The sequence below is a fragment of the Arachis hypogaea genome, chromosome 13, assembly GCF_003086295.3.
Source record: "Arachis hypogaea cultivar Tifrunner chromosome 13, arahy.Tifrunner.gnm2.J5K5, whole genome shotgun sequence".
In the NCBI taxonomy this organism is placed as follows: domain Eukaryota; kingdom Viridiplantae; phylum Streptophyta; class Magnoliopsida; order Fabales; family Fabaceae; genus Arachis; species Arachis hypogaea.
In genome coordinates this window covers 42,883,628-42,907,322 of record NC_092048.1, presented here as the reverse complement: position 1 = coordinate 42,907,322, position 23,695 = coordinate 42,883,628, and the positions used below count along the sequence as shown (strand labels likewise).

General features: G+C 39.1%; 1 protein-coding gene across 1 annotated transcript; it reads right to left on the bottom strand.

Moving 5' to 3' along the window:
* Positions 1–11,163: 11,163 nt before the first annotated feature.
* Positions 11,164–23,429, bottom strand: LOC140177581 (uncharacterized). Its single transcript, XM_072210711.1, has 4 exons — positions 23,346–23,429; positions 22,467–23,108; positions 11,641–11,826; positions 11,164–11,466 (listed from the first exon to the last, which is right to left on the bottom strand). The coding sequence occupies exons 1-4, from the start codon at positions 23,427–23,429 to the stop codon at positions 11,164–11,166; spliced, it is 1,215 nt and encodes a 404-aa protein (XP_072066812.1).
* Between the last annotated feature and the right edge of the window lie 266 nt (positions 23,430–23,695).

Here is a 23,695-nt window from a genome sequence, read left to right as displayed (position 1 = left end):
TGGTAACTTCCCCCTCCAACTCCCTCTCATGATCCTGATATATGCGAAGCCTACCTTCCAGCTCCTCGACCCTCGAGGTCGTCCCTAAAGAGCTGATAGGAGTCTTCTCAAATATATCTAAGAGTTTGCCACAAACCCCCGCCGTCTTAAGACTCTCCTCAACCACAGTGGTGAGGTAGTGCCGAACAGAAACATCATCCATACTCATACGAGCATGAGGATAAATGTTCTTTCGGACGAACGCAAGAGCGTCTGCCTCACCAGAAACGCCAGACTCTAAGGTCTTGCGCTTCTTCGACTCTGGTTCGGGAGTAGGTCGGACAGGAGGGGGTGGCAGAGAGGAAGCAGAGGAAGAAATTACAATAGGTTGAGAGGGAGTCCCAACGTTCCGAGGAGGAGGAGGAGAGACAACCGTCCTAACACCACCAGATCTGGCTCGAGACTTTGCCTTGGCTTCCTGAACCCTCTGGTAAGACTCTTGAGCGTTTTTCTTTGCCATCTCTGCAAAAACAAATTGGTAGCTAAAGGTCAGACAAGTCGGTAAAAGAAATTGCAAGTCGGAAATAAGAGAGAAACGCAAAAAGCTACCTAGTTGTGACTGGACAAAGGCCGGCGACCCCTGGAGAAATTTTTTAGTATCCAAGTATGGGGCTCTCCCCCACACTTCTCGGAGGAACCCCACAATGGCTGCTTCTACCTCATTTAGGTCATCCAGACCATATTTCTCGCAGGGGGAGGCCTCCAGGCAATATAAAGGAAATCGGGGAGAAGAATGATCATCCAGGAAAAAGGGGTGGTGACCCTCTATAGCTTGCACTTTGAAAAAGTAGTTCTTGAAGTCGTGAAAGGACTCGTCAAAAAGGGTAAAAAGCCTCCGACCTTGTATGGCTCGGAAAGGACACCCACTGTTGCTTATTATTTAGCCCACTAAAGGGCTTGGTCATATGGAAGAGGTAAAAGAAAATCCTCAGAGAAGTCGGAAACTCTAGGGCCTGGCTGATAAATTGATAAATTTTCAGAAAACCCCAAGAGTTGGGGTGAAGCTGGGTAGGAGCAACCCGGCAATGACGCAACACAGACATTTCAAACTCTGAAAAAGGGAGAAAAACGCCCAAACGAGTGACCATACTCTCATACATAAAAAAGAAATGAGGGGCCGTCTCGTCGGCCCTCCCGAAGCAAACCCGGTCTTCTGGACCCGGGACTACCAACTCGTACTTCGGCTCATCTTCTTCAGAAGTACAAATTCTATAGTGAGTACGAAGGTGGGTAATAAATTCAGTATCAACTGAGGGCTCCTCCCCTAGGACCGTAACATCAACCCACTGGGAGAGAGCATCTACGGAAGCCATTTTCTTAAAAAGGGTGACAAGAAACCTACAAAAAAAAAAGGGAAAATCAACACACGGTCTCTAAGGGAAGGGGTACGGAACTAAAGCCTACAAACCAATCTACCTATAAGATAAAGGCACGCAAATAGAAAGCATGTCACAGAAGGGGAAAAAAAGCTAACCTTTAAGTCTGAAACCAAGACTGGAGGAAGTAAAAGCCTTCGAAACGCAAGAATGCAGCACGAACGAATGCAAGGGAAATTTGAAAGATCGCAGAAACGAAACAACGAAAGAGAGGGAAAGTATTTATAAGAACGTTAGGGGCATAATGGTAAAATGGGGGCAGTCATTAATGAAGATGCACCGTTACCAAGGCCATTAAATCCCTACGCACACCCCTAACGGACACGATGCTTGATTAGACGTAACTGTCAGAACCGAAAGGTCAAGAAAAAATCACGTCGGTTCTTAAACCATCACGTCGGTCCTCTCGCAAATCGGCTACGACCCCGAGTTGAGTACTCGAACCCAAATCCTAAAAAGAAATTGGGCTCGAGTAGGGGCACTGTTCATACCCTGGCCCAATAAATAGGGCCCAGGATCCAAGCAAAGAAGCCCAACCCAAAGGGTTGGCCCTCCCCCAGTACCAGCCTTCATCCCAAGAAGTCGGTACTGAACACGACATGCTCCAAAGAAGTCGGATACGAGGGTTAGCTGGCAGATAACACTCATTCGAATGAGTAACTGCCCCTAGAAACTCTCTAACCACTTCATAGAGCCATATCTTAACCTCCCTAAGATATGGGAATGGTTATCCACCTAAAAAGGTGGCACTACTTCAGCGGTGGTTATTGGTTCACCACTATAAATACACTGACACCATTCAGGTATCTCTAAGTTCCAATACTCTCTAACCTGCTCACACTCTTGCTAACTTAGGCATCGGAGTGTCTTTGCAGGTACCACCCCCCATTCTCTCTCACGTACAAGTCAGACGGAGGAACACCGAGTACCAGGTCCACTCGAAAGCCACCTCCTTCATACGTTTGGGCCAACCAACGTCATCCGGCCCATTAATCTCCGGTTACCCACCGTAACAGGTACTTTTATAGATGTAGTATATGTTAGGTGGTAGAATCTATTGTTAATAAGTGTTAATTGATAGGTAAGGTTTAATTTATTAGTTAAACTATTTTATTAAGTAAATGTTTATTGCATTTTGTTATTTATTTAATTTGATTTCTATATTTTTAATTTTAATTTTGATAACTTGGTAGATAACTTTTTTTTGTTAAGTGTTAATGGATAGGTATAATTTAACTTATTAGTTAAATTAATTTATTATGTTTATTTCATTTTGTTATTTATAAACTATTTGATTTTTATATTTTTAATTTTAATTTTGATAGCTTGATAGATCACTTTTTTTTTAACTGTTATTCAATGTTTTAATGGGACTTATGATTATTCAATATGTTTTTTCGACATTTGATTTTTAAAAATTAATTATTCTATTTCCAGCTAAGTTATGAAATGTGAAATACTTGTTTAGTCTATTTTTTATTTTTTTATTTTTTTATTTTTTTATCTACCCTAGTCCGGGCATCCAACGCCCATAAGGGGGTAGCCAGCGTTCCAATGCCCAAAAAGGATCCCCAAGCAGGCGTTCAACGCCCTAGAACCATCCTAGCACGTGGAGGCACTCAAAGCTCAGCCCAAACATTCACCAAGTGGGTCCTGGAAGTGGATTTTCACACTAAAAGACTGTTTTATCTTTTTTATGTAATCCTTAGTCATTAGTTTAGTATTTAAAGGAGAAGATCACCCTTGTTTACGATCTCTCCTAGCATATTTTGAATTTCATTGTGATTTTCTATCAGTATGAGTCTCTAAACCTCCTAGGTTGAGGCTAGGAGCTCTGTTGAGTTTTATAGATTAATAAGTACTACTGTTCTATTCTCAATTAGTGTTTGATTCTATTCTAAGATGTATCTTCGTTCTTTATCCTTATGAATGAGTTGAACCGGCACAAGGTTATCTCTATTTTATATGGGTTCAGAGTGAGCCTTTCATCAGACAATGATGAACCACAAGCTTGATTATACATCTCTTAGACGGCTAATCCGCGACTTTGTTGGGGACTTCTCGAGACACCTATTCAGCTGAGGTATGGGGAGATTAGAGTATTTGTGGAAAAGGCTAGAACCAAAGGAGCAGCATTCTCTGATCCGGAAGATTCGACCATGTCTGTGGCGTTTTGAGTAGGATCATCAAGGGGAATGAACTGCAGGAGCTTCACCCTCAATCAGACTGGATCCGCACTAATCCTGGGGTTCAGTCTGGAGAAAGATTGGCGACCTCTCAAGAAAGGTGTTGATCACATACAGCCTGCCATAGAATAAATCATTCACAGTTAGAGTTGATGCCTTTGTTTCTTCTTTCTCTATCAATTCCTATAAGAATTCACAATTTCAAGGCAATCAAAGTAATCTCAAGTAAAGCACAAAAAACTTCATAATTGAGCAAAGTTTAGTAACTTTCTATATGAAATAAACAACCAAAACAACTTATGATGCAATATGCATCAGAAGCCATGTCCCATACCACTCCTGCCAAAGTGCCTCGTATGGTATCGGTGGAAACTCCATCTTGTATACCTTGAACACAGCTTCTTGTATGTACACCGGATGAACATATGGAGCCCATTCGATGCTTGCGAGGGCACAAGCGGTAAGCGCATGACGGTATGGGAAATGGAGTGATTGAAAAAGGCCACAGTTACACGTCCCCGCGCTAAGCCAAACATGGAACGAACCTTGAGACCAAACCTCGAATGGCACTAACTCCTCAGCGACAAACACTGAAGCCCGTCTGTCAAAGTGAATAACACGCATCTTCAGGATTCTCTCTCGATTCTTTTCAATAGCAGCCATCAGCTGTTGGGAGAAACAATTTCCAGCCGCCAATTGTGCCTGTGCCTCCCTGTCCTTCGTGATGAACAACTTCTGCAGCCTCTCGTAAGTGCATCGCACGTTGGAAGAAATTGGCAAGTACCGTGTACCCTTCAGCACTGCATTGATGCACTCCGAGAGATTCGTTGTCATGTGACCAAACCGGCGATCGCTGTCGCAGTGTTGTACCCATATTTTTTTTATTGAACCTACCAGTCCAGTCCACCATCTCTCGTGACAAAACTCTCAGGAGATCTATGTACCACTCGTACCTAGTCTTGCTTGGACTATAAGTAGCATTTATAAGGTATCGCTTGCCCACGGCAGACTTAAAACGAGACATGAAGTTTGCACCCATGTGTCTAACACAATAAGCATGGAATGCCCTGGAAGCATGCCAATCACTATCATCAACCCTCAATGCAGCCTTGATCGCCTGGGATCTATTAGAAATAATCAGCAGGCCTTCTTGTAGGGTGACATGTCATCTCAAATTAGTCAGAAAAAAGATCATAACTCCATACTCTGAGACTCCACAATTGCAAAAGCAATAGGAAGGATATTGCAGTTGTTGTCTTGTGCCACTGCAATACGCAACACACTACCGTAATTGCCATACAAGTGCATGCCATCAACATAAACAAACGACTTGCAATGCTTGAAGGCCACAACACATGAAGAGAAGGCCCATAATACTTTGTCGAACATGCTACAGTTGTGAACAATAAGGTGCCCATCAAAGTAAGGTAAGGCCCTGAGCTCACATATTGTTCCGGGACGACAACTCTACAGTGCTTGTAGCAGCTTCAGCACCTTGTTGTATGACTCCTCCCAGTCCCCGTATATCTGCGCAATTGCCTTTTGCTTCGCTATCCAAACCTTTCTATACGAGGATTTGAAGTGATAGCTTTGCCAAACTGCACCCTGTGGGACAGGGATGCTGACGAATAGGTTGGACTGTATCAACGACAGGATGACATTGCAGATGAGGCTGCTGTCCAACTGTCGATAGTCTTGGGACATGGTGGGTGCTACACACGTATGGGCTCCACCAACCCTCCGGACTTTCCTGATGAAATAAAACATTCATGGTTGGAAACTACACCAGATATAACAATCATAAATGAGTAAATACGCCACAATTAAACTTGACCTCCCCAGTATCCGAGGTTCTGTCAGAGGGCTACATGGAGACTCCAGGGACATCCAGTTGCAGCTTGGCGGTAATGAACATGGTATTTTAATTAGTTTGATTTGACTACTCAGTACTCAGCACTTCTGCGAATGCTATCGTTCTTCACACCCTGCATTACTACATCTATGCTTTTGAATCTGTGGCCGACCTGAAACTCCACCCCACTGTCTAGGTTGTAATCATCTTTCCTGGTGTTGAAAAACAGAGATTTCTCATGCATTGCGTCCAGATTCAATGCATGATAGTGACTTGGTACATCTGATAGCGTCTGAATCGGGAGGGGGGAGGCAAAACATAGCACACCGCTATCTCGGCCGGCATCTCTAGTACAAACTCTTTCTCATCGTCATCTTCAGAAGAACCACCGTTGTTGCTATCTGCAACATACTCTTCGTCGGAGTCTTCATCATCCACGTCCATGTCTTCTACTGAACAAGCAACATGAATAAGTGGTGATGTGAAAGGTAGGTCATCCTCCACAAAGGTCGAGTGGACGGATCCACTGCCACCAACATCACCAACCTCCGCAGAAAGTTTCATCACTTATTCTGCCATGATTCTTCCATGAATATCAAACATGAGGAGTACTTGCTGGTCGCCAGGGAGCCGAAACAGATGAAACCAAAAAACTCAATTTTTTCCAGCAGTGCTAGCAACCTATACCCCACCCTTCCAATCTCTTTTCTCCCTATACCACCAAGGTTACTCAATAGCAGACTATTTAACTTGGACAAGGAACTTACTCGCTGAGTGTGCAACAGTAACGGATTATCACACTCAAATATCATCCCATTGTCACTGTTTCTCATACGCCAATTGGGATACACACAAACAACCACATATCCGCTACTACTGGACATTTTTGTCTATTTTTTGGAAGAAAAACGAAGGAAAAAAAGAACTAAAATGTATGTGGAGAATACCAAGGGTTGCACATCCTTTTATAGCTGTTGAAAATTTACCACGTATTTCGTTTACAGTATAAACGAGATAAGTGCACGTATCTCATTTATACTGTAAACAAGATATACACGTGCCACTCGCTTGTCTTATCTCGTTTATACTGTAAACGAGATAAGACATACTATGTACTTTCGTAATTATTTTTAAAATTATTTATTTTAGTAAATAAAATATTTTTTAATTTATTTAAATAAAAAATCCTAAAAATATAAGATAATTTTTTTCTTTTTATATATTAAATATAAATGTTAAATATGTTATTATTTTGATATTACGAAGAAAAAGCAAAAAAATTTTAAAAAATGAATATAAAAATAAATATATAAAATTTTTTTAAAAAATATAAAGATTTGAGAATACGATATTAAATTAATTAAATAAAAATATAAGTGAGCTAAATAATTGGTACTTGAACCTATTAGGTGGAAAAAAATAATCGCATGTCAAACCATTAAATCATATATGTTGTAAAATAAATAAAGATGTACTAAATATAAAATAAAGATGTGTAAATACATATATGAATTATTGATATTGAGCTAATTATATATATAAGGAGAGAGAGAAGTATTCAGTATAAAGAGAGAGTGAATGTTTGTTCTTATTGATGTGTATTATTCTTCATACCAGACTCTCTATTTATAGGCGTACAAAAGTTAAAGTTTTAGATGCAATTAACTTCAGTCTTCCTTTGATAGTTTAATCTTTTCACTTGGAAAAATTAGCTGTCCAAACATTAACGGGCATCCACCTCATGCCTTATCACAACACTCCCCCTTGGATGACCATTCAAGATTATGTCTCGTTAAAACCTTACTAAAGAAAAATCCATTGGGAAAAAAACTTTAGTAAAGGAAAAAGAGTACAATATCCTTTGTGATAGGGACTGCCTCGTTAAAAACCTTGTCAAGAAAAACCCAATAGAAAAAAACCTGACCAAGGAAAAAAGAGTAGAGTCTCCCTCTCTTGTCGACATTATTTAATATCTCGAAATCGGCGCATTCCAATCTGATGTACCAATCTTTCAAAGGAGGATTTTGGGAGTGACTTTGTAAATAAATATGCCAGATTATCACTTGAGCGGATCTGTTGGATATCAATTGTCCCTTGATTTTGAAGATCACGAGTGAAGAAGAATTTGGAAGAAATATGTTTTGTTCTATCACCTTTGATATATCCGCCTTTAAGTTGAGTAATGCATGCTGTATTATCTTCAAACAGGATAGTTAGAGCTATCTTCTAATCAATTAGTTCACATGATGACAGAATATATTGGATCAAACTCCTGAGCCAAAAATACTCGCGACTAGCTTCATGTATCGCTAGTATTTCAGCATGATTAGAGGAGGTTGCTGCTATCGTCTGTTTCGTGGACCTCCATGATATAGCTATACCACCATATGTGAACAGGTATCATGTTTGAGATTTTCCTTTGTGTGGATCAGACAAGTATCCTGCATCTGCATAGCCAATTAGTTATGACTTGGATCCACAGTGATAAAACAATTCCATATCAACCATTCCATGAACATATCGAAAGATTTGCTTGATTCCAATCCAATGTCTTCTGGTTGGAGAGGAACTATACATTGCTAGTAAATTCACCGCAAATGATATGCCAGGTCGTGTATTATTAGTAAGATACATTAGCGCTCTAATGACACTAAGATATGATACTTCAGGACCAAGGATATCTTCATTCTCTTCTTTAGGACGAAATTAATCCTTTTCCACGTCCAAAGATCTTACAATCATTGGGGTACTTATTGGACGTGACTTATTCATATAAAATCTCTTCAAAATCTTTTCTGTATATGTTGTTTGATGAATAAAGATCTCATTTTTGTATGCTCGATCTGCAGGCCGAGACAAAATTTAGTATTTCCAAAATCTTTCATCTCAAACTCTTCTTTTAGAGTTTTTATAATTGTTGGAATCTCTTCAGGAATTCCAATGATATTTAAATCATCAACATACACAGTAATTATAATGAATCCAGATGTAGATTTCTTTATGAAAACACATGGGTAGATATCATCATTCTTGAATCCATTTTTGGCCAGATACTCAGTAAGACGATTATATCACATTCGTCCAGATTGCTTTAGACCATATAAAGATCTTTGCAATTTGACTGAGTATAATCCTTGTGAATATTCGATGGTTTAGATATCTTTAATCCTTCAGGGACTTTCATATACATATCACGATCTAATGAGCCGTATAAGTAGGCTGTTACCACATCCATTAAATGCATATGTAGTTTATGATATGCAGATAAACTGACCAAATAACGCAATTTTATCACATTTACTACAGGGGAATACGTTTCTTCATAATCTATACTGGGCCTCTGTACCTTGTGCTACAAGTCAAGTTTTGTAGCGTACAACTTCATTTTTCTCATTTCGTTTTCTCACAAATACCCATCGGTATCCAACAGGTTTTACATCTTCTGGTGTACAGACTACAGGTCCAAAGACTTCACATTTTGCAAGTGAGCCTAACTCAGCCTTCATAGCTTCTTCCCATTTTGGTCAATCATTTCTTTGTCGACATTCTTCGACTGATCTTGGTTCAAGATCCTTACTTTCATGCATGATATTCAATGCCATATTATATGCAAATATTTCATTAACAATTGTCTTATTTCGGTCCCATTTCTCTCCTGTAAAGACATAATTTATCGAGATCTCACCATTTTCACAATTTTCAGGTACCTGAACATCTTCTGGCATTAAAATTATATCAGAATTTTGAAAAACTGCAGGTGTCTCTACTATATCTTTTTCAACAGGAATAGTATTTATCTTTTTTCTTTTTCGAAGATTTTTGTCTTTGGAACCGACAGGCCTACCACGCTTTTGGCGTGAATTTGTTTCAGTGGCTATTTGTCCGACTGGAACACCAATTCGAATTGGGACATTTTCCGCTGGTATATAAGATTTGGTTATCCTCTTTATATCAGAAAATGCATCAGGCAATTCATTTGCTATTCTTTGTGAATGTATAATCTTTTGAACTTCTAGTTCACAATGCCCTAATCGAGGATTTAAATGCGTCAAGGATGATGCATTCCAATTAAGTTCCTTTTCAGGAAGCTTATTCTCTCCCCCTAATATTGAAATTTTTGATTTATCAAAATGACAATTCGTAAACCGGGATTTAGTACATCTCCAGTGTGTATCTCAATATACCTCACTATAGAGGGAGAATCATATCCAACATATATCCCTAATTTTCTTTGGGGTACAATTTTGGTGCGAGAAGGTGGTGCAATGGGAACATATATTGCACACCTGAATATTCTTAAATGGGAAACATTTGGCTGCTGGCCAAAAGATAATTGCATAGGAGAGAATCGATGGTAACTCGTTGGCCTCAAACGAATAAGTGCTGCAGCATGTAAAATAGCATGCCCCCAAGCCGAAGTTAGGAGATTTGTTCTTATAAGTAAGGGTCTAGCAAGTAATTGGAGGCATTTAATAAGTGATTCTGCTAATTCATTTTGTGTGTGAACATGAGCTACTGGATTTTCAACACTTATTCCATTGGCCACACAATAAGCATCAAAAGCTTGAGAAGTAAATTCACCAGCATTATCAAGACGAATTGCTTTGATTGGATTTTCTGGAATTTGTGCTTTTAATCGAATATTTTTAGCAAGTAATCTCGCAAATGCCAGGTTGCGAGAAGACAATAAGCACACATGTGACCATCTCGAAGATGCGTCTATTAGGACCATAAAATATCTAAAAGATCCACATGGTGGATGAATAGGTCCACATATATCGCCTTGAATCCTTTCTAGGAATTCATGGGACTCAAATCCAATCTTTACTGGTGATGGCCTTAAAATTAACATTCCCTGAGAACATGCAGGATAATAAAATTCCCTAGATTTAACAATCTTCTAGTTCTTTAGTGAATGTCCATGGGAGTTTTCAATAATTCTCTCCATCATGGTTGTTCTCGGATGACCCAATCGGTCGTGCCAAGTTATGAATTCATTTGGGCTAGTAAACTTTTGGTTTACAATGGCATGTGATTCAATTGCACTAATTTTGGTATAACCCAGATGAGAGTGAGGGTAATTTTTCTAATATAACCTTTTTATTTAAATCATGAGTTGTGATACATAAGTACTCATGATTTCCCTCATTCATTGTCTCAATATGATATCCATTTTGGCAAATATCTTTGAAACTCAACAAGTTTCTTAGAGACTTCATAGACAATAGTGCATTATTTATTATGAATTTTGTTCCTCCGGGAAACAAAATTCTAGCTCTTCCAGAGTCTTCTATCACATTTCCTGAGCCAATAATAGTATTAACATATTCCTCTTTTGGCACAAGATGGGTAAAATATATATCACTTTTGAGAATGGTGTGCGAACTTGCACTCTCCACAAGGCATACATCTTCATTATAAGACCTTACCATTTTATTCAAAGATAAATAATAATAAAATGAGTAGTAATACATACACAGTCAAATTGAATTCTTGATTGAAATTATTTTTCTAAGAAACACTGTCCAAATCTTCAATGCAAACACAATCGCCGCTAATTTCAAGTCATGAGTTGGGTAATTTACCTCATGCGGTCTCAGCTTACGCATTGCATCAACACGCAACCCAAACCCTTCAGTGACGCATCACAATATACTTCAAACGGTTCATGCAAATCTAGTAAGATTAGAACAGGCGCTGAAGTTAACTTCTACTTCAAAGTTTGAAAACTTTCTTCACACTCTGACGTCCATACAAAAGGCACATCTTTCCTTGTTAACTTAGTCATCGGCAGTGCTATCCGGGAGAATCCTTCAATGAATCTCCGGTAATATCCAGCCAAGCCCAAGAAACTCCTAACTTTTGTCACCGTCGTCGGTCTTTCCCATTCCATCACCGCTTCTACCTTAGAAGGATCCACCGCTATTCCTCCTTTGCTTACCACATGACATAAGAACTTTACTTCCTCCTTCCAGAACTCGCACTTCGACAACTTAGCATACAATTTCCGCTCCTTCAAGATTTACAATACAATCCACAAGTGTTCCTCATGCTCCCTTGCCGTCTTAGAATAAACCAAGATATCATCTATGAAAATCACCACGAATTTGTCCAAAAAGGGACGAAAGACTCTGTTCATGTAATTCATGAAAATAGCAGGTGCATTCGTTAACCCAAAGGACATTACTACAAACTCGTAGTGTCCATAGCATGTCCTAAACGCAGTTTTAGGGATATCATCCTCTTTCACCCTTATCTGATGGTAACCGGATCTCAAACCAATCTTGGAAAATACTTCAGCTCCTTGCAGTTGATCCATCAAGTCATCTATCCTTGGCAGCGGGTACTTATTCTTCACCGTCACTTTGTTCAACTGTCGGTAATTGGTGCACGAATTATAAATCACACTTTTCACAACTCGTACCACTAACCAGCAAGTGCACTGGGTCGTCCAAGTAATACCTTACGTGAGTAAGGGTCGATCCCACGGAGATTGTTGGCTTGAAGCAAGCTATGGTTATTTTGCAATTCTTAGTCAGGAAATTAATAATAAAAATGGTTGGGTTTATAAAGAGTAATTAACATAAAATAAATAATACTTGTTATGCAGTAATGGAGAACAGATTGAGGATTTAGAGATGCTCTGTCTTCCGAATCTCTGCTTTCCTACTGTCTTCTTTTACATGCACGCAAGGCTCCTTCCATGGCAAGCTGTATGTTGGTGGATCACCGTTGTCAATGGCTACCATCCGTTCTCTCAGTGAAAATGGTCCAAATGCGCTGTCATCGCACGGCTAATCATCTGTCGGTTCTCACTCATGTTGGAATAGGATCCATTGATCCTTTTGCGTCTGTCACTATGGCCAGCACTCGTGAGTTTGAAGCTCGTCATAGTCATCCCATCCTAGATCCTACTCTGAATACCACAGACAATGTTTAGATTTTTCGGATCCCAGGAATAACCGCCAATAATCCTAGTCTATACCACGAATACTCTGATCATGAACCAAGAGGCTAAGAGATACACACTCAATCTAAGGCAGAACGGAAGTGGTTGTCAGGCACGCGTTCATAGGTTGAGAATGACGATGAGTGTCACGGATCATCACATTCATCACGGTTAAGTACAAGTGAGTATCTTAGAACAGAAACAAGCGTGATTGAATAGAAAATAGAAGTAATTGCATTAATTCATCGAGACACAGCAGAGCTCCTCACCCCCAACCATGGGGTTTAGAGACTCATGCCATCAGAAATACAATATGAAACGTGTAAAAATGTCATGAGGTGTAAAATAAATCTCTAAAAGTTGTTTAAATACTAAACTAGTAACCTAGGTTTACAGAAAATGAGTAAACTACGATAGATAGTGCAGAAATCCACTTTCTGGGGCCCATTTGGTGCGTGCTAGGGCTGAGACTTGAGCTTTACACGTGCCTAGGCTGTTTCTGGAGTTAAACGCTAGGTTGTAACCTGTTTTGGGTGTTTAACTCCAACTTGTAACCTGTTTCTGGCGTTTAACGCCAGAATGGAACATGGAACTGGCGTTAAACGCCAGTTTACGTCATTTATCTTTGAGCAAAATATGGACTATTATATATTGCTGGAAAGCCCTGGATGTCTACTTTCCAACGCAATTGAGAGCGCGCCATTTGGGCTCCTTTAGCTCCAGAAAATCCATTTCGAGTGCAAGGAGGTCAGAATCCAACAGCATCTGCAGTTCTTTTTCAGCCTCTGAATTAGATTTTTGCTCAGGTCCCTCAATTTCAGCCAGAAAATATCTGAAATCACAGAAAAATACACAAACTCATAGTAAAGTCCAGAAATGTTAATTTTTCATAAAAACTAATAAAAACATAGTAAAAACTATCTAAATCATACTAAAAACTACCTAAAAATAATGCCAAAAAGCGTATAAATTATTCGCTCATCACAACACCAAACTTAAATTGTTGCTTGTCTCCAAGTAACTGAAAATCAAATAGGATAAAAAGAAGAGAATATACTATAAATTCCAAAATATCAATGAAACTTAGCTCCAATTAGATGAGCGGGACTAGTAGCTTTTTGTCTCTGAATAGTTTTGGCATCTCACTTTATCCTTTGAAGTTCAGAATGGTTGGCATCTATAGGAACTCATAATTCAGATAGTGTTATTGATTCTCCTAGTTCAGTATGTTGACTATTGAACACAGCTACTTTATGAGTCATGGCCGTGGCCCTAAGCACTTTGTTTTCCAGTATTACCACCGGATACATAAATGCCACAGACACATAACTGGGTGAGCCTTTTCAGATTGTAACTCAGCTTTGCTAAAGTCCCCAATTAGAGGTGTCCAGGGTTCTTAAGCACACTCTTTTTTTTTTGCTTTGAACCTCGACTTTAACCGCTCAGTCTCAAGCTTTTCACTTGACACCTTCACGCTACAAGCACATGGTTAGGGACAGCTTGGTTTAGCCGCTTAGGTCGGGATTTTATTCCTTTGGGCCCTCCTATCCATTGATGCTCAAAGCCTTGGATCCTTTTTATTACCCTTGCCTTTTGGTTTAAAGGGTTACTGGCTTTTTTGCTCTTGACTTTTGGTTTAAAGAGCTGTTGACTTTTTCTGCTTGCTTTTCCTTTTTCTTTCTTTTATAAATTTTTTTTCGCAAGCTTTGTTCTTCACTGCTTTTTCTTGCTTTAAGAATCAATTTTATGATTTTTCAGATTATCAATAACATTTCTCCTTTTTCGTTATTCTTTCAAGAGCCAACAATTTTAACATTCATAAACAACAAATTCAAAAGACATATGCACTGTTCAAGCATTCATTCAGAAAGCAGAAAGTATTATCACCACATCAAAGTAATTAAGCTAATCTCAAGGATGAATTTGAAATTCATGTACTTCTTGTTCTTTTGTAATTAAAGCATTTTTCATTTAAGAAAAGGTGATGGATTCATAGGACATTCATAGCTTTAAGACATAGACACTTGAACATTAATGATCATGTAATAAAGACACAAACATGAATAAACATAGAGCATAGTAAATGAAAAACAGAAAAATAAAGAACAAAGAAATTAAAGAACGGGTCCACCTTAGTGATGGCGGCTAGTTCTTCCTCTTGAAGATCTTATGGAGTGCTTTAGCTCCTCAATGTCTCTTCCTTGCCTTTATTGCTCCTTCCTCATGGTTCTTTGATTTGCAGTCAAATGCTCTACCACTGAACTATGGACCTTTGAGATGAACCTCTCCATCTCCCATGACTCGGAGGTGGAAGCGACTGCCTTCCTTTTCCTCTTTCTAGAGGTTTCTCCGGCCTTAGGTGCCATAAATGGTTATGGAAAAACAAAAAGCAATGCTTTTTTCCACACCAAACTTAAAAGGTGTGCTCGTCCTCGAGCAAAAGAAGAAAGAAGGGAATGGAAGGAGAAGTGGAGGAGATGGAGGTGTGTGAATGGGTGGGTCTGGGAGGGGAATGGTTTGAATTTGAATGGTGAGGTAGGTGGGGATCCTGTGGGATCTACTGATCCTGAGAGGTCAAGGACTTATCATCCCTGCTCCATTGAGGCGTGCAAAAACGCCCTTAGTGTGCAATCCTGGCGTTTAACGCCAGACTGCTGCTTGTTTTTGGCGTTAAACGCCAGCTTTTCTCCCTTTCTTGGCGTTAAACGCCAACTTGATGCTCTGTTCTGGTGTTAAACACTAGTCTGGTGCTTGTTTCTGGTGTTTAACGCCAGCTTGATGCTTCTTTCTGGCGTTAAACGCCAGTCTGATGCTTCTTACTGGCGTTTAAATGCCAGTAAGCTCTTCCTCCAGGGTGAGCTATTTTTAATGCTGTTTTTCATTCTGTTTTTTATTTTTCAGTTGTTTTTGTGACTTCATATGATCATCAACCTAAAGAAAGCATAAAATAGCAATGGAAAATAAATAGATATAATTAAATAACATTGGGTTGCCTCCCAAGAAGCGCTTCTTTAATGTCAATAGCTTGACAGTGAGCTCTCATGGAGCCTCACAGATAATCAGAGCATGGTTGGGGCCTCTAAACACCAAACTTAGAGTTTAGTTGTGGCCTCTCAACACCAAACTTAGAGTTTGGTTGTGGCCTCCCAACACCAAACTTAGAGTTTGAATGTGGAGGTTTTGTTTGACTCTGTATTGAGAGAAGCTTTTCATGCTTCCTCTCCATGGTTACAGAAGAAGAACCTTGAGTCTTATAGTTTGCAATGTCTGCAAGCCACAGAGCTTCCTGAATAGCAAACAATTGCTCATCCGGAAAGGTTTCAGAGATCTCAGTAAGAGGGAGGGACGCTCCTGCTACTGGTTCTATCCGGGACAGGTGATCAGCTACTTGATTCTCTATCTATTTTCTGTCTCGTATTTCTATATCAAACTCTTGCAGAAGCAACACCCATCTTATGAATCTGGGTTTTGAATTCTGCTTTGTGTGGAGATATTTTAAAGCAGCGTGGTCAGTGTACACAATCACTTTTGATCCCACTAAATAAGATCTGAACTTGTCAATGGCATAAACCACTGCAAGCAACTCCTTTTCTGTGGTTGTGTAATTCTTCTGTGCATCATTCAAAACACGGCTAGCATAGTAAATGACGTGCAAAAGCTTGTTATGCCTCTGTCCCAATACTGCACCAATGGCATGGTCACTAGCATCACACATTAGTTTAAATGGTAATGTCCAGTCTGGTACAGAAATGACAAGTACTGTGACCAACTTAGCCTTCAGAGTCTCAAAGGCCTGCAAACACCCTGTGTTAAAGACAAATGGTATGTCAGCAGCTAGCAGATTGCTCAGAGGTTTTGCGATTTTTGAAAAATTCTTTATAAACCTCCTATAGAATCCTGCATGCCCCAGAAAGCTTCTGATTGCCTTAACATTGGTGGGTGGTGGTAATTTTTCAATTACCTCTACCTTAGCTTGATCCACCTCTATTCCCTTGTTTGAAAATTTATGCCCAAGGACAATTCCTTCAGTCACCATAAAGTGACATTTTTTTCAATTTAAAACCAGGTTAGTCTCTTGGCATCTTTTCAGAACAAGTGCTAGATGGTTAAGACAGGAGTTAAATGAGTCTCCAAATACTGAGAAGTCATCCATGAAGACTTTCAGAAATTTCTCTACCATATCAGAGAAGATAGAGAGCATGCACCTCTGAAAGGTTGCAGGTGCATTGCACAGACCAAAAGTCATTCTTCTGTATGCAAATACTCCAGATGGACATGTAATGTTGTTTTCTCTTGGTCCTGAGAATCTACTGCAATTTAGTTGTATCCTGAATAGCCATCCAAAAAGTAGTAGTATTCATGACCTGCTAGTCTCTCCAGCATCTGGTCTATGAATGGTAAAGGAAAATGATCCTTCCTGTTGGCTGTATTGAGCCTTCTGTAGTCAATACACATACGCCACCCTGTAACTATTCTTGTAGGAACCAGTTCATTCTTTTCATTATGAACCACTGTCATTCTTCCCTTCTTAGGGACAACAAGGACAGGGCTCACCTAGGGGCTATCAGAAATAGGATAAATAATCCCAGCCTCTAGTAACTTAGTGACCTCTTTCTGCACCACCTCCTTCATGGAGGGATTTAGTTGCCTCTGTGGTTAAACCACTGGCTTAGCATTATCCTCCAATAGGATCTTGTGCATATATCTGGCTGGGCTAATGCCCTTAAGATCACTTATGGACCATCCAAGAGCTGTCTTGTGTGTCCTTAGCACCTGAATTAGTGCTTTCTCTTCCTGTGGCTCTAAAGCAGAGCTTATGATTACAGGAAAAGTGTCACCTTCTCCCAGAAATACATATTTCAGGGATGGTGGTAGTGGTTTGAGCTTGGGTTTAGGAGGTTTCTCCTCTTCCTGAGGAGTTTTTAGAGGTTCTTTTATTTCCTCTGGTTCCTCCAAATCAGGCTGAACATCTTTAAAAATGTCCTCTAGCTCTGATTCGAGACTCTCAGTTATATTGACCTCTTCCACCAGGGAGTCAATAATATCAACGCTCAGACAGTCTTTTGATGTGTTTGGATGCTGCATAGCTTTGACAACATTCAACTTAAACTCATCCTCATTGACTCTCAGGGTTACCTCCCCTTTTTGGACGTCAATGAGGGTTCGTCCTGTTGCTAGGAAGGGTCTTCCTAGAATGAGAGTTGCACTCTTATGCTCCTCCATTTCCAGCACTACAAAGTCAGTAGGGAAGGCAAATGGCCCAACCTTGACAATCATGTCCTCAATTATGCCTGATGGATATTTAATGGAGCCATCAGCAAGTTGAAGACATATCCGGGTTGGTTTGACCTCTTTAGTCAAGCCAAACTTTCTGATAGTGGATGTAGGAATTAGATTGATACTTGCCCCAAGGTCACATAAAGCTGTCTTGGTACAAGTACCCTCTAATGTGCATGGTATCATAAAGCTTCCGGGATCCTTAAGCTTTTCTGGTAAGCTTGTTAGGATGACTGCACTGCATTCTTCAGTGAGAAAATTTTTTTTTGTCTCTCTCCAATCCTTCTTATGACTTAAGATCTTTTTCATGAACTTAGCATAAGATGGTATTTGCTCAAGTGCCTCTGTAAACGAAATCTTTATTTCAAGAGTCCTGAGATAGTCTGCAAAGCGGGCAAATTGTTTATCCTGTTTCGCTTGGCGGAGTTTTTTAGGATAAGGTATTTTGGCTTTATATTCTTCAACCTTAGTTGTTGCAGGTTTATTTCCTACAGAGGCAGGTTGAGAAGCCTTCTTGAGGGAGTTATTATCAGCACTTGCAGGTGTCTGATCCATCACTGGCATTTGAACGCCAGAACTGGACATGGATTGGGCATTTAACGCCAGATTCCTACCCTTTTCTGGTGTTTGAACGCCAGAATTGGACATGGATTGGGCGTTTAACGCCAGTTTTTCACCCTTTTCTGGCATTTGAACTCCAGACTTATTCCTCTCTGGGCTCTTACTGTTCTCAAAGGAATTTTGGGCAGCAGGTTGCTCATCCTCTGTCAGCTGTTCTTTTTTGGCTTTCTGCTACTTTGAGTTGAGGTATTTAATGTTTTTTCACTTCTTAATTGAACTGCTTGGCACTCCTCTGTTATCTGTTTTGATAACTGCTGTTTTGTCTGATTCAATTGTGATTCCATATCCTTGTTAGCATTTTTGGTTTCTTGTAGCATCTCCTTAACTTCTGCTAACTGCCTTGTTATAGAAGATAGTTGCTGATTGAGTTCAGCAACTTGTTCCTGAGGACTAAAGTCAGTTGATACTGCCTTAGTTTCTTCTTTCATGGAGGACTCATTACTTATGTACAGATGCTGATTTTTAGCAACTATATCGATAAGCTCTTGAGCCTCTTCAATAGTCTTTCTCATGTGTATAGATCCACCAGTTGAGTGCTCTAGAGACACCTGAGCTTTTTCTGTAAGCTCGTAGTAGATGTCTAATTGCACCCACTCTGAAAACATTTCAGAGGGGCATTTTCTTAGCATCCCTTTGTACCTCTCCCAGGTGTTATAAAGGGATTCATTATCCTCTTGTTTAAAGCCTTGGATGTCCAGCCTTAGCTGTGTCATCCTTTTTGGAGGGAAGTATTGATTCAGGAATTTGTCTGATAACTGTTTCCATGTTCTTATGCTTGTTGTAGGTTGGTTATTTAACCACCTCTTAGCTTGATCTTTTACATCAAACGAAAATAGTAACAGCCTGTATACGTCCTGATCTACCTCCTTATCATGCACTGTGTCAGCAATTTGCAAGAACTGCGCTAGAAACTCAGTAGGTTCTTCCTATGGAAGACTGGAATACTGGCAATTTTGCTGCACCATGACAATGAGCTGAGGATTTAGCTCAAAACTACTTGCTTTGATGGGAGGTATACATATGCTACTCCCATATGCAGCAGTAATGGGGTTAGCATATGACCCCAGAGTCCTTCTGAACTATTCATTTTCATTTAGGTCCATGATGGATAAAATGGAATTGATATGAATTGCAAAGAAAATATATTTTTGTTTTTATTTTATTTAAGTAGAACAAACCGAATTATTAAGATAAATAAAAATAATAAGATAAAATAAAATAATTAGAAATTAAAATATAAATTTTGAAAACCAAGAGAAAAATAAATTCGAAAACAAAAATAATTACTTAATTAAGAAGATTTGAAAAACTTTGGATATGATTTTCGAAAAAGATTTTGAATTTTGAAAAGATTTGATTTTTAAATTTGAAAATTAAATTTTGAATTTTAAATTTTGAAATTTGAAATTTAAAATTTGAAATTTGAATTTTGGAAGTTGAAATTTGAAATTTGAATTTGAAATAAGATAAGATAAGATTTTGAAAAAGATATTATTTTTTTGAAAAAGATTTGAATTTTGAAATTTTAAAACTAAGATAAGATAAAATAAAAATTTGAATTTTTTAAAGTAATTTTCGAAAATTCAATTTAAAATAAAGAGAAGAGATATTTTTGAATTTAATGAGGAAAGAGAAAAACAATAAAATGACACAAGACTTAAAATTTTTAGATCTAATGCTCCTTGTTTTTTCAAAAATTTTGGAGGAAAAACACCAAGGAACACCAAACTTAAAAATTTTAAGATCAAAATACAAAGAAGACTCAAGAACACCTTGAAGACTCACAAGAACATAAAAAGAACACCAAACTTAAAACTTTTAGAAAACTAAAAATAAATTTTCAAAAATTAAAGAAAAATAACAAGAGAACACCAAACTTAAAAGTTTGACACAAGATTTAATCAAAGAAAAATTATTTTTGAAAAAGTTTTAAAAGGAAGATACCCAATTACCAAGAACATAAGCACAACACTCTAGCCAACTGAGCTATAAATTTAACGTGTTTTTAAAAAAGGTATTTAATGTATATAAATTTTTTTGAATACTGATAAATAGAAAATGCACAAGAAAAACAAAAAAAGACACAGAATAGGAAAAACTAAAGATCAAACAAGAAAAATAGTAAGAACAACTTGAAGATCAAGAAAAAAATGAACACAAATTCGAAAATTTAAAGGAAAATAAAAACATGCAATTGACATCAAATTTAAAATATGATAATAAACTCAAACAGAAGACTAAATCATGAAGTTATTGGTTTTAAAAATTTTCAAAAATAATTTAGAAAAATAAAATAAGGATCTTAAAATTTTAACCAAAAACAATAATAGAAGACTCTAAACCAAAAAGAAAAAATTTTCCTAATCTAAGCAACAAAATAAACCGTCAGTTTTCCAAACTCGAACAATCCCCGGCAACGACGCCAAAAACTTGGTGCACGAATTGTAAATCACACTTTTAACAACTCGTACCACTAACCAGCAAGTGCACTGGGTCGTCCAAGTAATACCTTACGTGAGTAAGGGTCGATCCCACGGAGATTGTCGGCTTGAAGCAAGCTATGGTTATTTTGCAATTCTTAGTCAAGAAATTAATAATAAAAATGGTTGGGTTTATGAAGAGTAATTAACATAAAATAAATAATACTTGTTATGCAGTAATGGAGAACAGATTGAGGATTTAGAGATGCTCTGTCTTCCGAATCTCTGCTTTCCTACTGTCTTCTTTTTCACGCATGCAAGGCTCCTTCCATGGCAAGCTGTATGTTGGTGGATCACCATTGTCAATGGCTACCATCCGTCCTCTCAGTGAAAATGGTCCAAATGCGCTGTCACCGCACGGCTAATCATCTGTCGGTTCTCACTCATGTTGGAATAGGATCCATTGATCCTTTTGCGTCTGTCACTATGCCCAGCACTCATGAGTTTGAAGCTCGTCACAGTCATCCCATCCCAGATCCTACTCGAAATACCACAGACAAGGTTTAGACTTTCCGGATCTCAGGAATGGCCGCCAATAATCCTAGCCTATACCACGAAGACTCTGATCATAAACCAAGAGGCTAAGAGATACACACTCAATCTAAGGTAGAACGGAAGTGGTTGTCAAGCACGCGTTCATAGGTTGAGAATGACGATGAGTGTCACGGATCATCACATTCATCACGGTTAAGTACAAGCGAGTATCTTAGAATAGAAACAAGCGTGATTGAATAGAAAACAGAAGTAATTGCATTAATTCATCGAGACACAGCAGAGCTCCTCACCCCCAACCATGGGATTTAGAGACTCATGCCGTCAGAAATACAATATGAAACATGTAAAAATGTCATGAGGTGCAAAATAAATCTCTAAAAGTTGTTTAAATACTAAACTAGTAACCTAGGTTTACAGAAAATGAGTAAACTACGATAGATAGTGCAGAAATCCACTTCTAGGGCCCACTTGGTGGGTGCTGGGGCTGAGACTTGAGCTTTACACGTGCCTAGGCTGTTTCTGGCGTTTAACGCCAGAATGGAACATGGAACTGGCGTTAAATGCCAGTTTACGTCATTTATCTTTGAGCAAAGTATGGACTATTATATATTGCTGGAAAGCCCTGGATGTCTACTTTCCAACGCAATTAAGAGCGCGCCAGTTGGACTCTTGTAGCTCCAGAAAATCTATTTTGAGTGCAGGGAGGTCAGAATCCAACAGCATCTGTAGTCCTTTTTCAGCCTCTGAATCAGATTTTTGCTCAGGTCCCTCAATTTCAGCCAGAAAATACCTAAAATCATAGAAAAACACACAAACTCATAGTAAAGTCCAGAAATGTGAATTTTTCATAAACACTAATAAAAACATAGTAAAAACTAACTAAATCATACTAAAAACTACCTAAAAACAATGACAAAAAGCGTATAAATTATCCGCTCATCAGTAATCCACACACAGTCACATTCCTCCATCCTTCTTTTTCACCAATAAAATTGGTGCTCCCCACAGTGATACACTCGGTCGAATGAACCTCTTGTTTAGAAGCTCTTCCAACTGAGTCTTTAATTCAGCCAGCTCTATCGGAGCCATCCTATACGGCGCAATCGACACTGGTCCGGCTCCCGGCACCAATTTGATCGCAAATTCAATCTCTCTTTGAGGTGGAAACTTAGGGATATCTTCCGGGAATACCTCTGGAAAGTCTCTAACTATCGGAATTTGATCAAGGTTCTGATCATCACCTAACGCATTCGCAGCCAACAGAATATAACTCTGACACTCTTTCCCACTACAGTGCACCATTACAGAGTTCAGGTAGTACCCCTCAGCTATCACTGCCCCGTTTTTCCCTTCCGGCATATACTGAATTGTCCGCTCAAAGCAATTCAACAACACCCGATTCTTTGACAACCAATTGAACCCCAAAATCATCTCTAACCCAATCATTGGCAAACAGATCAAATCATGCACAAAGTCTCTACCCTCAAGCTTGAAACCTACTTGCCTACAGCCTGACCTAGTCATGACCGTCTGATGCGGAGTATGCACATGTAGATCAAATGCTAATTCTGACACTTTCAAACCTAGTTCCTCAACCTTAGCAAACGAAATAAACGAATGCGAAGCTCCATTATCATATAATGCAACAAAGGTTTTATCACCAATTAGACATATACCTCTCATCAATGGATCCGCCTTAGAAGCATCTTTGGCGTTCACAGCAAAAACCTGTCCTTGATGCTGACTCTGGCCCGCATTCGGGTTCCTCCCACGAGTGCAAACCCTCGCAATATGACCAGGTGAAGCACATTTGAAGCAATCACCTAAACCAATCTTGCAAGAGTCATATGGATGAAAACGCCCACAACACACACAACTCAAATCCGGAGAATTCTTACTTTGATTTCCTCTTCCTTTAGCATACTGAAACTGATTCTGAGTGTTCTTTCTGAAACCTTATTGCCCTTGAGGCGCATATCCTCCTCTCTTGAAACTCTGGCCTCTCAGATGAAAATACTTGCCATACCCCTTACTAGTGTTTCCTCCGTGAGTTTCCTTGGACGAAACTACCGTCTTGGCATACTGCTCAACCACCCTTGCTTTGTTCACCAAGTCGGAGAAGGTACGAATCTCCACAGGAGCCACAGCAGTCATAATGCTATCTTTCAAGCCTCTTTGGTACTTGATACACTTCCAGCTTTAGTAGGTCTCCGGGGCATCCTGACACACCCGAGAAAACCTACAAAGCTCCTCAAATTTGCTAGTGTAATCTGCCACAGACAAGGAACCTTGCTTCAGCTACATAAGTTTCATCTCCTTTGCTTCCCTTACAGACTCAGAAAAGTACTTCTTGTAGAAGGCCGTTTGGAACATGTCCCAAGGAACATCGGCATTCTGAAGTTTTAGTAGGCGGCATTCTG

Bases quoted from the DNA above. Each gene is read 5' to 3' on its own strand.
- LOC140177581 (XM_072210711.1), bottom strand. From the start codon at position 23,429: ATGACTGCTGTGGCTCCTGTGGAGATTCGTACCTTCTCCGACTTGGTG. The intron at 23,109-23,345 runs GTAGTTTCGTCC...GACTCTTGCAAG, and splicing joins TTGAGCAGTATGCCAAGACG to ATTGGTTTAGGTGATTGCTT. The intron at 11,827-22,466 runs GTATTCCCGGAA...AATTACCGACAG, and splicing joins TAGTTAGAGACTTTCCAGAG to TTGAACAAAGTGACGGTGAA.